The sequence below is a fragment of the Natator depressus genome, chromosome 9 (assembly GCF_965152275.1).
Source record: "Natator depressus isolate rNatDep1 chromosome 9, rNatDep2.hap1, whole genome shotgun sequence".
Lineage (NCBI taxonomy): Eukaryota > Metazoa > Chordata > Testudines > Cheloniidae > Natator > Natator depressus.
Genome location: NC_134242.1, coordinates 47,942,872 through 47,958,377, shown reverse-complemented (window position 1 = coordinate 47,958,377; position 15,506 = coordinate 47,942,872). Strand labels below are relative to the sequence as shown.

Below are 15,506 nucleotides of genomic sequence, written 5' to 3'. Positions count from 1 at the left end.
TTGTACAAAAGGAAAAAAAAACCTCATATTGTAAATGTACAATTTACAGAATTACTAGCAAAACCAATCAAGGAGACACTCTCAATACAAAAAACCTATTGACTGCGAACTGAACTGGAAAGCCATTGGAGGGGCCGTCCAAGTGACCTTTGTTGTGTTATACAGTAGTTTACAATCTATAACTCAGGGTTCAGTTTTCCACACAGAGGACTGTGAAGCACGAGGTTTGTCTGTGACTATGACTCAAACCATGCAGCATTTATTATGCTACTGTGCTCACAGAACTACAGTGCTGACATGATAATGCAGCCATTCCTGCCCACCCTCTATCCCCTGGGGGTAACTTGCACCCTGGTTATAAAGAAATGATCTAGCAACCTCAGAGGCTGTTACAATAGTCACCCATCTACACTTGAGGAATGGCTGAATTACCGAGTTAAACATTTTTGGCAACCAAGACTTTCTGAGAACTGTACACATTGAGAAAAATCTCAGCTGTTAAAAGAATGAAAAGAATGATTTGTTTTTACATTAGTTGTTTTTTCCTCCCCAAAGATAAGTACTATGTGTACATGATGGTTTTTTCCAAATGACCTTGTAAAAGAGAAAGCTCCATGATAATTTTGCAGTTGCTAATAAAAGCAACTCTAAACCTGCTGTGCTTGAAGTGGGTCAATACGCTTTGTATCTCAAATGCTAACATTCAAACTCAGAAAGGAAGATTAACGTTTTGGTGCTGATTTTCAGAGGTCCTTTAGTCAGTGGGAGTTGTGGGTGGTCAGCACCTCTGAATGTCAGGCCAGTTTTAAACTACAGTAGCAGCTACTAGGCAGAGTCATAAAATCTAAGCATAATGAGATTCCAAATCATTGAAGACACTGAAAATCTCTTATTACAATGAATTAGCTGAGAACTTTTTGGGTTTTTTTTACTTTTTTGAAAAATTGTATTTTTTCAAAGAATTACTCTTAATATGCACAGTTAACACTGAAAATGTAGCTGTATTCCATTGTAAGCTTAAGAACTTCACCATCTAAGCACAAATTTCTATGCAGCACATACAGTACTTCTAACTGGCAAAATTAATTTACAAAAATAGCACAAAAGGGTATTTGCGGCATGGAAAGTAGACATTTTTATATGGTACAGTTAAAATTGCTTTTAGAATGCTAAAGCGATTCCTTTTTTCCCCCCTTGATCTATTTTATATAGGAAAGTTGCTGTTTATGTACCTTGGATTGGCAGGGCATGAAATAGGTAGTAAAAACAGCAAAGTGACTACTTGAGAACCATTTGTGTGTTTTACTGAGAATACTTTATTTGCTGGTATAAGTTGCTAAAAATGCACAGAGCAAGTACCAATAGAAAATGTACTGTTTTTGTGTCCCCATGTGCTATATAAAATGAATGTTACACAGCATCTGTTGGAAAAGTGGCTTCATGGACATCTCTTATTTTATGCCCCATTATAAATAAAAATAAATCTTCTCAAGAGTATAAAATCTGGGTTTATCATATCAGAATCTGACTTTTTTGGCAGAGATGCACTTCATTAGATTTCTAACCTCTTTTGTAAGAGTGTTCTGCTCTTTTCAATGCCTATGAGAGGATATACACGTACCATACTGTTAATCAAATCCAGTGTGTTTAAAAACACATTTCTGCAGCCAGGATGACCTGCTTATAGCATCATTGCTAGTCAGTCACTGACAGGCATAGGTTTAATAAAAATGGCTAGCTTTTAAAACATAAAAAGGCAAATGTTAAAACAGTTTTAAATTGTACAGCAGAAAAATAAAGTTAAAAAGTTTTTTGTTTTCATTCAATGTTTTCAGAAAACATGTGTAGAACAGTGTTTATTTTGACAGCTGTCTTAACAATTTAAAACTCCCTTCCCATCCAGAAAAAAAACATCTGTATAAGGACAGTCAAGAACAGGGATACAAACGATTCTTTTAGGTCAGCCTTTCTGAGGTGATTGGATTGGCCAACATTCCTTTGTATCATTAAGAAGGTCCTCTTCTCCTCTTTCACTACAAAATGGGATTGACTGTAATCATTTGGTTAAAAATCAAACCATATCACATCAAAAATGTGGTTTTCATACAAGCTATCACAGTATATAGGCCTCTAGCTCTAAACAATAGAGTTCCAAATTTGTAAAACGTCTTCCCCAGACTTCAGAACATAGGCATTCCAAATCCCTAGAAAAATGATTAAAAAACATCAGTTAACTTTGGAGGTAAAATAAAAAGCCCTCAAACAAATGGAAAACAGTGCTAAGTAAAATCTTACTGAATCGTCCTCAATGATAGCTGCAGAGTCAAAGAAGTCCGGCCTCAATTCAGCTCGTTCTCGTCGGTTTCTTGAAGGTGGCTGGAAGAAGAAGTCATTTATTGAATTGTTCTCTATATTCAGATAGGAACAGTTCCTCATTTAGAGTAACATACTATGTTCATGTCACTTAAAAGAAATATATGTACAGGATACATACAATGTACAGAAGCATGTTAGTGGCTTCCTCTGGTGAGTTGGGTTTGGCAAGGATTTCTAGATACTAAAGCCACATCTACACTATAGGCACTATTGCAGCACAGCTATGGTACTGTAGTGAATTCTTCCATCAACCTCGCTGCATCTTCAGCAGGGGTTAGGTTGGGATAGCTACAGTGTGTAGGGGTATGAATCTTTCATACCCTGGAGCACCATAGCTATGTTGACCTAACTGCTAAGCTTAGACCAGGCCTAATATAGGCCCCAGTGCAGGAAAGTACTCAAGCACACACTTATCTTCAAGTATGTGCTTAACTCCAGTTATTTCCAATGGGATTTAAGCATGTGCTTAACTTTAAGCACTTGCTTATGTGCCCTTCCTGAATAGGGATGCTTTCCAGAATCAGGGCCATAGACTGGGCTTCATGAAACTCTCTGGTACTCTTCACTTCTAAGATTTACCTTTCTCGTGCCAGTCCAGCTTTGAAATTGGAATGCAACTACAGTAAATAAATCAGACTTTTGAAAAAGGTCTCAATGCAGTGTAGTCTGTGTTAGGGAATATTTGTTCCCTTTGGGCTTCATCCTACACTATTCAAGTCAATGGGAGTTTTCAATTGATCTGAATGGGACCTGGATCAAATCCTTTGTCTCCTCTCTTATTGGATTACCCATAAAAAAGTGATTTTTATTATTATTATTTTTTAAAAAAGGATACGAGTGCTAATAACAGCTGAGCCTTCTGAGGCAGCAACTGAATTGTTAGTGACATCCCTGCAGAAAAGCAGAGCTCTTAGGACCCAATCTTACAATACGTTGAGCACTCAAAGTTAGATACCTAACTTCAAACACCCAAGATTGAAAATTTGGCCTATGATTATTTAGGATGGATAGGATAAAAGGAGCTTGGCTGAAGTATGCAAAATGCTAAAGATAGTACAGTGAAAGCTGATCAGTCCTTCCTTTTCCACATTTTGCATAATACGAAGCAACCACATTTAAAATTAAAATGACAGTAAATTCAGAACCAATAAAAGGAAATACTAGGCAGTATGTAGCCAGCCAGTACTGTGACAAGAGGTCACTGAGGCAAATGCAGTTATTGGATTTTAAAAAAGACCATTTGGACGACTGATGCACTTGTACTGCTACTACTATGAATAATTAGCCACCCATCAAAACAATACAAGGGAAATGACATCTCATGCTTTGGGGTATAAGCAGATCTCCTGTTAGGAAAGAATGTTCTCACAACTGGCGAGGTGTATTATGGTGAGTTTTTTTTTACCTTCTTCAAGCACCAGGTACTTGTTACTACCTAGAATAGGACACTACACTGGAAGGAGCTGTGGCTGAGTAACAGTTCCTGCGCTTCTACGATCAGGAGATCAGTGGGGTCCGTACTTACAGTTGATGGCCCTCCAATCATCTCCCTCAATCAGGTGCTCAAAAAACTAGAAGGCAGGCAGACCATTTTGGGAAGCTGTTTTTGTAGTTTCTTACCCTCTAACTATCCTGACCCATTTAAAACTTGTTATTAATATTCAGGCCTTACTGACCAGATCAATAACCATGGTGTCTTCGAACTCCTCATTCATATCCTCTAGCTGACCTCGTGAGGACATCATTACATCTTCAAAGATGGGCTCAGCATCATCCTCCATTAGACCCCGTCTGATTATTAAAGAGAAAACATTATCAAGGCATTTAACACTTCCAACCATGGCTTTGTTTTCTCCTTTTTTAAATTTTTAATTACAAACAACCAGCCTTCTACTCTTTGGGCTGAACATTAATACTGTAGGTTGAAAACAAAAAATAACCCATTTATCATGTTAGCTACTGAATGGAGATCTCAGATGTCAAAATAACTTAACACTCTTTGAAATACTAAGATAAACAGTCCTATATAAGCGCATTGCAAACATTTAAGAAGAGGTTACCCACTTTCTGCAGTAACTGTGGTTCTTTGAGATATGTGTCCCTATAGATGCTCCACTTCAGGTACACCTGTGCCTCTTGAGTCCTTGACTGAAGATTTTCAGTTAGCAGTGTCTTTTCGGCCCACACATGTGCCCTATGCCACCTCATGCTGAACACTGAGACGATATAGGGGCATGCGGGCAAACCACCCTTAGTTTATTCTCCACCCATGTCCCATAGAGAACAGTCTAAAGCAGAGGGAAGGGAGGGTGGTAGTGGAGCACTCATCAGGGGACACATTTTGAAGAATTGCAGTTACTACACAAAGTGAGTAAACTCCTCTTCTTCAAGTACTATGGGTGCTCCGCTTCAGGTGACTTCTGAGCAGTATCCCCAGAAGGAGCAAGGAGTTTAGGAAGTGAGTGCAGAACTGAAGATACTTGCAATACCAAGTGCCTCATCAGATCTGGTGGCATGGATCAGGGCTTGATGTTTCAAAAATGTATGTATTGAAGCCCATGTAGCCACCCTACATATATCAGATACTGAACTTTCTTAAGTAATGCTGTAGATGTTACCTGTGATCTGGTCCCATGTGCTATCACCTTTGGGAGGGATGAATGCCTGCAGCATCATGGCAAGTGATAAGACATTGAGATATCCATCTTGATAGTCTCTGAGGAGAGATTATGGACCTCTTGGATCTATCAGTGAAGGAGATGAAGAGCCTAGGTGACTTTCTAAATTGATCGGTCCTATCTAAGTAGAAAGCCAAAGCTCTTCTAACATCCAGGGTATGAAAATAGGATTCCTGCAGGGTCACCAAAGCACCAATCTCCCTGACACTACTGGCTGATGTGATGGCTACTAAATAGGCTAAAGATAAATGGAACAGAGAGCTGATTGCCATTTGAACCCATGGCAGTATCAAAATACCCAGTTGAGGTCCCAGGTTGCAGTGGGGTCCCTAATCTGGGAATAGAGATTCCTCAAGCTCTTAATAAACCTAGGTACAGGGTGAGCAAAAATCCTTCTACCAGAGGAAGAAAGGCTGATATTGTGGCCAAATGAACCTTAATTGAAGTAACTGATAACCCTGATTTCTTCAGATCCAAGAGGTAATCCAGGATGGCTGAAAGTGTCTTCAACTCAGTCAGGAGGCAGTGAGTACAACATCAAAGGAAGAATCTCTTCCATTTCTGCAGGTAAATAGCATGAGTTGACCTCTTTCTGCTATTCAGTAACACCTGTTGTACTTCCATAGAGCAGGAGAATACTAAACCCATGAACCATTGAGGACCCACGCCCTGAGGTGGAGAACCACTAGGTTGGGATGAAACACATGACTGGCATCCTTCGACAAGAGATGAAGAATGGTTGGAAGCCTGAATTATGGTTGGACACATAGGTGAAGTCGGTAAAAGAATCGAGCTTGTCTTGGCCAGGTAGGCACTATTAGTATAACTTTGGCTCTGTCCTGTCTGATCCTGTTCATCAAGCTTAGCATCAGTGGCGTTGGTGTAAACACATAGAATACATTCTTCCAAGAGAGAAGAAAGGTCTTTCCCAGGGATTGGTGGCCCATACCCACTCTTGAGCAGAAGAGAGGGCACTTCCTATTTCTGGAGGTGGCGAAGAGATCTACCATCTTTGGAATATGCTGTGGAGAACATGGGTGTCTAGCTCCCCTTCATGGTCCTGTGAGAAGTGCCTCTTGAGGACATTGGCTGTGGTGTTCTGAACACTTGGGAGGCAGACTGCTGAAATTTGGATGTGATAAGTTATGCACTAGTTCCATAGTTCCATGGCTTTGGCATATAGGGAGAGGGATCTTGCTCCTCCCTGCTGTTAATATAGAATGTACAGGATACGTTGTCCATCATGACCCTCATTGATTCACCCTTGATGAGGGGTAGGAAATGAAGGCAAACCCTCCTGACAGCCCTGATCTTCAATAGATTGATGTGGAGACTGGTTTCCTGAGTTGTCCATCTGCCCCGAGTTGTGAGGGTGCTGAGGTCGGCTCCCCATTCCAGAAGTGATGTGTCTGTTAAAGTCACTGATGGATCTCAGCGACAGAAAGGAACACCTGAACAGAGGTTGAGTTGATCTTTCCACCAGTCTAGGGACTTTTTCACTTGTAGAGGAACCATCACCTGTCTGTACAAGAGGTCTCTGAACCAACCCTGGAAGCAGCAGAGGCGTAGCCTTGAGTGATTGATCACAAAGATGTAAGGTGCCCTGTGTCCCAGGAGCTCGACAGTTCCTTATTGTGGTCCAAGGGCTCCCTTGAATTGCCTACACCAGACCTGACAAAGTTACAAATCTGTCTAAGGGAAGGTACGGTCAGGCTGTTAATGAGTTTAAATGCATCCCTATAAACTCTATCTTCTGTACAGGGGTTAACAAGGATGTTTTTATGTTAAGTTGCAGACCCAACTCCTGAAACAGAGCAAGGGCTGTCTGGGTGGAAGATAGCACTGCTTCACAAGAACAGCCCTTGAGTAGCCAGTTGTTGAAGTACAGGAAGACTAGGATCGCTTTTTGTTGGAGGTAAGCAGCCACTCCCACCAAGACCTTTGAAAACACCCTTGGGACTGAGGAAAGACCAAAAGAGAGCACTTGGTACTGTAAATGATCCTGGCCTATACTGAAGTGTAGGTAGCTCCTGTGTGATGGGTGAATCATTGTACAAAAATAGGTATCTTGTAGTTAGAGGGCTGATGACCAATCCCCTTTCTCTAGTGAAAGAAAAAGAGGTTACTTACCTGTAACTGGAGGTTCTTCGAGATGTGTGGTCCCTATTTGTAATCCACTGAGGGTTATAAACATGCGCCATGAGTCCAGGGCCGGAGATTTTTAAAGCAGTAGTGTCCGCTGGTACGCGCATGCACCCTTGCTCTGCCTCATGGTTTTGTCTGAGGCGATAAAGGGCGGGGCGGACCAACCACATTCTCAGTTCCTTCTCCACTGCAAATGAAACAGATCTGCAGTAGAGGGGAAGGAGAGCGGGACTGGAATACAGATAGGGACCACACATCTTGAAGAACCTCCAGTTATAGTTAAGTAACAGCCTCTTCTTTGAACGATGGTCCCTATTGTATTCCACTGAGGGTGATTAACAAACACCACCTAGTTAGGACAAGGGTATGAGGAAGATGATAGAACTGTGAAATGGAGAACAGCCATGCCAAACGAGGCATCCGTTGCAGTCTCATACTAAGGCGTAATGGGAAGAGAAGGTACGTACCGAATTTCATATGGCTCCCCTACATATGTCTGTAAGTTGTACGTCATGAAGCATGGCTGTAGTTGATGCTTGTGCCCTTGTGGAGTGGGCTCATACCCTAAGGGGTGGAGACAGTCCTGACAACTGATAGAGCATAATACACCCCGAAACCCACTTAGAGATCCTCTGAGTGGAGATCACTTGCCCCTTAATCTTTTCCACTAGAGCAATAAACAGTCTAGGGGACTTCATGAATTATCTCGTCCTATGCAAGTAGAAGGCCAGGATCCTGTGGACACTGAGGGAGTGAAGGTGCCGTTCTTCCGTTGAGGTGTGAGGCTTCAGAAAGAAAGCAGGTAAGTGTATGGGATGGTTGAGATGAAAGCAGGATACAACCTTTGGCAGAAAAACTTGGGGTGCAAGTGCAGTGAAACCTTGTCCTTATGGAATGTGGCAAAGCGGGGGGGGTCTGCCATCATGGCCCCCTGTTCGCCTACCCTTCTCACGGAAGTAATAACTACCAGGAAGATGACCTTCATGGAAAGGAGAGACAGGGTGCAGTAGGCCATAGATTCAAATGATGATTTCATCAACACCAAGAGGACAAGATTGATGTCCCATTGGGGAGAAATGAGTTGAACAGGTGGATAAGTCTGTAGGAGGCCCTTCCAAAATGTGGTAATCAAGGGGTGTGTAAAGACAGAGTGCCCCTCCATGGAGGGTGGTGGTGGTGCAAGGCATTGATAGCGGCTATGTGCACCTTGATGGAGTTGAGAGAGAGTCCTGACGCCTTCAGGGACAGGAGGTAGTCCAGAATAAGAGGGATGTCTACATCCTCAGAGGCAAGACCACTCTGCTGGGCCCATGAGGTGAAACGCTTCCACTTGGCCCTATAGGACCACCTCTGACTCATTTCTGCTACTCGAAATGATGTCTTGTACTGCTCTAGCAAAGATGTCCACCCAAAAACCAAACTCATAGGTGAAATGTCTGTTGATCAGGATATCTGATCTTGCCACCATGGTGTGTGAGGAGTTCCAGGGAAACTACCAGCAGAAGTGGGGGATGCACTGACATATAGTGAAGGAGGGGAACCCAGAACTGGCAAGGCCAGAACAGGGTGATCACAATGGTCATTGTTCTCTCCTGCTGGATCTTGTGTAGGACACATGGCAGGAGCAATAGGGGAGGAAAGGAATAACTGATCTGTTCCAACCAGTGTATGACTAGGGCATCATCTTGGGAGAGGGTGCCAACCCCTCCACCCCCACTGTGAGCAGTACTGTGGGCATTTGCTGTTGGCGTTGGAAGTGAAGAGTTCTCTGGTTGGAGTCCCACAGAGATCAAAAATGTATGCGACCATGGTGTTGTGGAGTTCCTGTTCATGATCGGACACAAATTTCCTGATGAGAGAGTCCACAATTATGTTTGGAGACCCGGGAAGATATGCTGCTGACAATGCACCAATCCCCAAAATGAACTGCTTCTGCACAATGTGCTGGCGACCTCACGGCCCCTTGTTTCTTGATGCTGTAAATGGTGGTGGTGTTGTCTGACATGATGAGAACATGAAAGGAGTGAATGGATAGGAGAAATGTACAACATGCTCTCTGCATGGCCTGAAGTTCCAGGATGTTGACGTGCATCCAGGATTCTTGAGCAGTCCAAGTCCCATGTCATGTGATTGCTCATGTGGGCACCCAATCCAGCAAGCGATGCATCAGTAAAGAGCATCATGTTCAAGGAGGACGGAAGGAACGGTATTCTGGTGCAGACTTGACCTGAGGAGGAGAGAACCTTGGGTGGTACTGTCTGTAGGAAGTCTATGGTATGGTGCGTGGGAAAATAGGCCCTCAGGAGCCACAGCTGCAGGCAGTGAAAGCGAAGACAAGTGAAGGTGATAACATACGTACAGGCCAAGAAGGGAAAGGCAACCCCTGGCAAGAACAGAAGGAATGGAGACCACTATCAATAAGCTCTTGGAGGGTCTGGAATCTGTCCTCTGGTAGATAGGCATGCACCAATACTGAATCGATGCAGGCCCCTATGAATTCTAGGGACTGAGTGAGTATCAAAGTCAATTTTTCAATATTTATGCTCACCCCCTGGAAGGAGAGAAGTACGAGCAGCACAGAGGTCGAGGCTCGAACCTCCCGTTTGGATCATGCTGCTAGCAGCCAGTCATCAAGATAAGGGAATATAAGGACACCTTGATTCCAGAGGTGGGCTGCTACCACAGAGAAAACTTTGGTGAAGATCTGTGGAGCAGTACTGAGTCGAACAGCAGAATCCTGTATTGGAAGTGTTGAGGGCCTGCCGTGAATATCAAGAAACATCCGTGGGTAGGATGGATAGCTACATGAAAGTAAGCATCCTGCATATCAAGAGCCATAAACCACGTCTTTTTCTAGCGAAGGTATGACGACTGCTAGGATGACCATATGAAACTTTGGCTTGAGTATGAAGTGGTTGAGACCATGGAGGTATAAGATCAGTCTCCACCTGCCTTCTTCTTGGGAACCAGGAAATACATGGACTAGAACCCTGTGCTTTGATAGGTCATAGGCATCGGTTTTATTGCTTCCCTTTCAGTAGGGAGTCCACTTCTAAGGCAAGGATACTGTCATGAGAGTGGCTTCTGAGGCGGGGCTGGGGTGGGCGATGTGGATGAGGTAGCATTGTGAACTTGATTGTATAGCCACATTGAATGACATCCAGAACCCACTTGTCCATTATTATTATGCTCCAAGCTGATAAAAAGAGTGCTAGATGCCCCTGGAAGGGGGTGGGTCAGGTGTATGGCAAGAGGCAAGTTGGTTGGCGGCTCTCTAGATGCACTCAGAAATATTGCTTCTGTGAAGACTGAGTAGGAGATGCTGAAGATTATGATGATGAACAGAGAGGACGGGGCTGTTGGATCTTCTGTCGTATGCAAGGAAGCTCATAGGGCCGCTGATGGAAGAATTGAGGAATTCTGAATTGCTCCGTCAGTGGCGGGTGGTAGAGCTTGCACTTGGCTGCTGGTGTGGAGATACCCAGCGACTGAAGGGTGGCTCTGGAACCCTTACGTGAGTGGAGGGAATTGCCTGTCTTCTGATTGAAGAGAGGAGACTTATTGAAAGGGAGGTCCTCTATGGTGTTTTATACTTTCCTTGAGAAACAAGAATGTAGCCACAATTTCCTCCTCATGACAATTCCCTTAGCCATCTTGCACGAAGCAGTGTCTGCTGTGTCCACTGCAGCCTGGAGTGTCATCCTCAAGAACAGTTTCCCTTCCACTAAGATCGCCTGGAAGCGGGCACAATCCTGCTGAGGAAGCTTGTCTGCAAAGTCTGTCAACTTGCTGTAGGTAAGGAAGTTGTATTTAGCTAACAGAATCAAGTAATTGGAGATTTCAAATTGAAGGCTGGCAGAGGAGAAGACCTTGAAACCCAGAAGGTCTAGTTGTTTGCCCTCCTTGTTTGCTGAGGTGGAGTGTGGGTGCTGTTGCCGGGTCTGCTCCGTCGCCACCTATATAATGAGGGAATTGGGTGGGAGGTGAGAGAACAGGAACTCAGACCCCTTCGCAGGTACATAGTACCTCTTCTCTGCCCCCTTGGGGTGGGTGCGCAAGTGGCCGGAGTATGCCAGACAGTCTGGGCTGGTTGCAGAATGGCATCAATTGGTAGAGCCACTCTGGTCAGTAATGAGGCATGCAAGATGTCAAGCAGCTGGTGGTGTTTTTCCTATACTTCCTCCAGTGGGATGTGGAGGTGTTCAGCCACTCTGCTTAAAAGGTCCTGGAACTGGCGGTAGTAATCTGATGGTGAGGAGGGAGCCGAAGACACTGCAATATCCAAGGCTGACAAAGAGAAACTCTCCGTTTCCAGTGGTACCATTGGAGTTAGGCTAAGTTGTTTATCCTCCAACACTGGTTCTGAATGCGTACTCAATAACAGTTGAAGAAACCAGATGGGGGACTCCTCACAAGCTGAGTGGGAAGGTTCCGAATGCGGATACTGGGGTCAGGTCCCCCAGTACAGCCAACAAGGTGGATCCAATAGTTGCTGCGGAAGGCCCCCAGAAGTGGGGTACCAATGATTCCTTTGCTGGAGAAACGGAGAGCACTGCCACTGAGTCGGCGGTACCTTCAGATAGTTATATTGACGGTACAGGAGGGGCAGATCCTGTGCTTTATCTGAGTCCTCCGATGCTGAAAGTCAGAGCCTGGTTCCAACGGTGGTACCGTCGGAACCATTGGAACTGCAGGAGATGTAAGGGAGCAGGAAGGAACATGATCTGAAGTCCAAGGTTGGACAGCATACCCCCTTAGGTGGCGACTGAACCTGAAGACGTGGAGACGTCACCTCCGAGGCAAAGAGTTCATGAGGCTCAGGAGCCAACTCAAATGTCAGTGGTACATGCTCTGCAGTCAGAACTGGAGCTGGAACGGAGGACTGAGGGTTCCCTTGACTTTAGTGGTGCTGATCTGGAAGGGATATATGACTTGGTGGACAGAATTGGTGGATCCGGCATTGTGTGTGACTCCATGGCTGGAAGTTGTGGACAGTGCAGTTTCCATTTTGGGCCTGGAGGAAGATTTACTGCCATGCTTTCTTGCCTCATGACTAGGCCCCAGCATGGGATCCCATAGCACTGGTACCAGTGAAACCAGACTGGGTCTCTGTGGTAGGAGGTGTGGTCCTAGATCGCTCAGGCCGTTGTACGGGGATGTGGGGGGGGGCGGGGGGAAGGGTTCCCCGGCCTGGATCCTACTGTGGCCTCATGGTGACCTCCATGAGGTGCTCCTTGAGGTACAAAGTGGCCTTCCCAGGTGGGGAAGGAGAGGAAGATACTGCACCCAGATGCAATGTGGGCTTCTCCCAAGCAGTAAAGGCAGTGTTGGTGCTCATCACTGATGGAGAACAAGCAAGGGCCAGAGGCGCAGATTTTGAACCCCAGCATCTTCATCATAATCCAATACCCAGGTATGTGTGCTGGGAAGGGTGATGGGGAAAGCAGCATCCCGAAGTCTGTAAAAATCCTAAAAACTACTACTAACATTAAACTACTGCAAAAACAACAAAAATACTAACTATATACAAGCATAAAACAGTCTTTTTTCTGTGTTTTAGAAAGAGCATCACAAGAGACAAGAGAACAGCAGAGGCTCCGACTCGGGCCATGCGGCAGAGATAAGGAACTGAGGCCACAGTCGGTCCGCCCCGCCCTTTATCGCCTCTGACAAAACTATGAGATGGAGCAAGGGTGCATGAGCGGACCAACAGACACTAATAACCCATTTGCCTGTAGTGATCCTCCCCCAAGCATGTTGGAAATAGGCAAAGTTGGTCTTCCAAAGAGGGGGTAAGGAGGGCCAATGGGAGCAGCTGTAAAATTAGACGTGAGGGAGGATTCGAACTCCTGACCAACCCATCTAAACTGTTGCTTCAAAGATGATGTGGAGGGTAGTTGGGCAGCCCTCTTTCTATGAAATCTGTGTCTTTTCCTTGGTGGTTCAGAAGCTCTATGGAATCCAGAAAATCCAGGACACAATCTCTGGGAAGTCTGTGACTTACTAAAGCTTTTCTTATTTGTAGATGTATATATACCCAGGGATTGTAAAGTAGCCCTAGAATCCTTCAGCATGTCCAAGGACTCATCTGTGGTCCCTGAGAAAAGCTTATAACCATCAAAGGGGATGTCCTCCAAAGTGTTCTGTACTTCTCTCTGAAACTCCAAGAGTTGGAGCCATAATGCCCTGCACATAACTCCATCATGGAAATGGACCTGGCAGCAGTGTGCGCAGCATCTAAGGATGCTTGAAGAGCAGTTCTGGCCAATAATTCGCCTTCAGAGATGATGGACTGGAACTGCTCCCTATATTCCTGTGTCAGATGTTCAATAAAAGCTGTGAATTTGTAAAATTATATTTGGCCATGACTGCCTGATAATTCACGATCCTGAATTGTAGGATTGCTGATGCATAGGACTTTTGTCCAAAGAGATGCAGTCTTTTCTAGTCTTTGTCATATACAGTGGACTTAGAGAAGTGCTGCCTACCTTGCTCGTTTACTGCATCCACCAATAGGGAGTCAAGTGGAGGGTGGGAGAACAAAAAATCAGAATCCTTGGGGGGACATAATATATCTTATCCACCTGTTTACACAAAGGTGGAATAGTAGCAGGTGTCTGCCGTACAGTTTCAGCTAGATCTAGGAGTGCCTCACTGTTTGGTAATGCCACTCTAAAGGGTGTTGCTGACTGCAGGATATCCAACAGTTTGTGCTGTGAATCCTTGAACTCTTCACGTAGAATTTGAAGAGAGTCAGCTACCCTCTTTATGAAACCTTAAAATTGCTGAAAATCATCAGCCATGGATGATGGTGGAGGCAACTGCTTCAACTGAAGAGGATGAAATAGGTATTTGAGGGATGGTCTCCTTATGTGCCCTGGCTTCTTGTTTCTCAAACATCTCCTCCTGTGGTCTTGAGGGGGCTGGCTGGGGAGGAGATAACTCTAGCCTTCCTATAAGATGGTACTGGTGGTCAGGCCAATTGTTTCCAATAGGCAGCCCCGGGATCCAAGTATGGCCATGGCGAGACCCATGTGGAAGTGGGGATGGCATATAGGGTTGGTTCCACCATGGCTTGATAATGATCTTCCCTGTGACTGTCAGAGAGTAGGTTCCTGAAGGGATATGCTGGAGAACCCTGAACAGAAATAGAGGAGACTAACTGGAAGTCTCCTTCATCCTCCTCCATCTCATCCAAAGGAGGAGAGTCTTGCATTACCAGAGGAAGGTGGTCAGGAGATCGAGGTCTTGCTACCGAGAGACACTTGGTAACCATAAAGAGCAGGGACTCTGGTTCATCTGTTTTAGAGAGATCCTTTGTATGTCTGAATTCTTGTGGTACCGAGTAGGAGATCACTACTGATGCAGTAGCCGAGCACGCAGTTGCTGAAGTTGATGGTACCATTGATGGAGAGTGTACTGAAGTAGATGCTGATGGTGTCTGGCACCAATGCTTGCTTGGTGACGAATACATAGGTACCAACAGCTGGTCTGAACTTGATGATGCCAATCCAGAATGCCTATGTTTGCCCTCCTTGCTGGTAGAGGATACCGAGGCCCTATAGGAGCTGTGTCTCTCCTTTAAGTTTTGGGACTTCACCACCTCCCCAGTACCAGAGGAGGAGTCCTTCAACTCAGTGGTATCAAGTCAAGAGGTTGAGGCTTTGGAGACTGTAAATCTCTCTGTAGAACTCTCCTGGGCTTTTTCAGAGCTGGCTCCTTAATGTGAGAGTCTGCGCTCCTCTTTTTAGAAGTCTTCAATGAAGCCTCCAAAGTCTTTACCTTATTAGGGGAAGCCTGCGCTGAGGTTGAAAGGGCACTGGATCAGTCCAGAGACAGGTATGTGGAGAGGTGTCTCCTGGCCTGACTCAAAAGCTGACCGAAGGTAGTGTTCCATCATCAATAGTGTGAGTTTAATCTGCCTGTTCTTCCTTGCCCTGGACTTGAGGGCCAGGCAGAGGTTGCAATTCTTCGAGATGTGGGACTCCCCCAACAAACAGACACACTTAGAGTGGCTGTCCTTACAGGTATAACCTCTCGGCAGGAGAGGCAGCATTTGAAGCCTGGCGACGAAGGCATGCCCTGCTAGGAAAAACAAGCCTCCTGAAGGGAAAAGAGAGGAGAGAAAAAACAGTCCTCTCAATGCTTATCTAACTAATATAACTTTACTTACAACTGACAATACTAACTATCTTAACTATAGAAAAATAGAAAAGCCAAGGTATGCTCAAGGTGCACAACTAAGGCTCTGTCTCAGGCTGAGGTGATTGAGAACTGTATAGCCTTGGTGTCTGGTACCAGGCATAG

General features: G+C 44.9%; 1 protein-coding gene and 1 long non-coding RNA gene across 7 annotated transcripts in view; one reads left to right on the top strand and one right to left on the bottom strand.

Annotated features, from left to right (window-relative positions):
* Nucleotides 1-15,506, bottom strand: part of STAG1 (STAG1 cohesin complex component) — a 363,241-nt gene continuing 347,735 nt past the window's right edge. For all 6 annotated transcript variants that reach the window (XM_074964074.1, XM_074964070.1, XM_074964075.1 and 3 more), the window contains 3 exons: nucleotides 4,053-4,167; nucleotides 2,296-2,376; nucleotides 1-2,204 (listed from right to left, as the gene is read on the bottom strand). In XM_074964074.1, coding sequence (XP_074820175.1) covers nucleotides 2,181-2,204; nucleotides 2,296-2,376; nucleotides 4,053-4,167 — 220 coding nt within the window. In that variant the 3' untranslated portion in view covers nucleotides 1-2,180. The remainder of the gene's footprint in view (nucleotides 2,205-2,295; nucleotides 2,377-4,052; nucleotides 4,168-15,506) is intronic.
* On the top strand, nucleotides 5,670-12,877 carry LOC141994072 (uncharacterized). The gene is made up of 4 exons (XR_012641016.1): nucleotides 5,670-5,861; nucleotides 6,844-6,969; nucleotides 7,871-8,001; nucleotides 12,760-12,877. It is a non-coding gene; the product is annotated as an uncharacterized LOC141994072 (long non-coding RNA).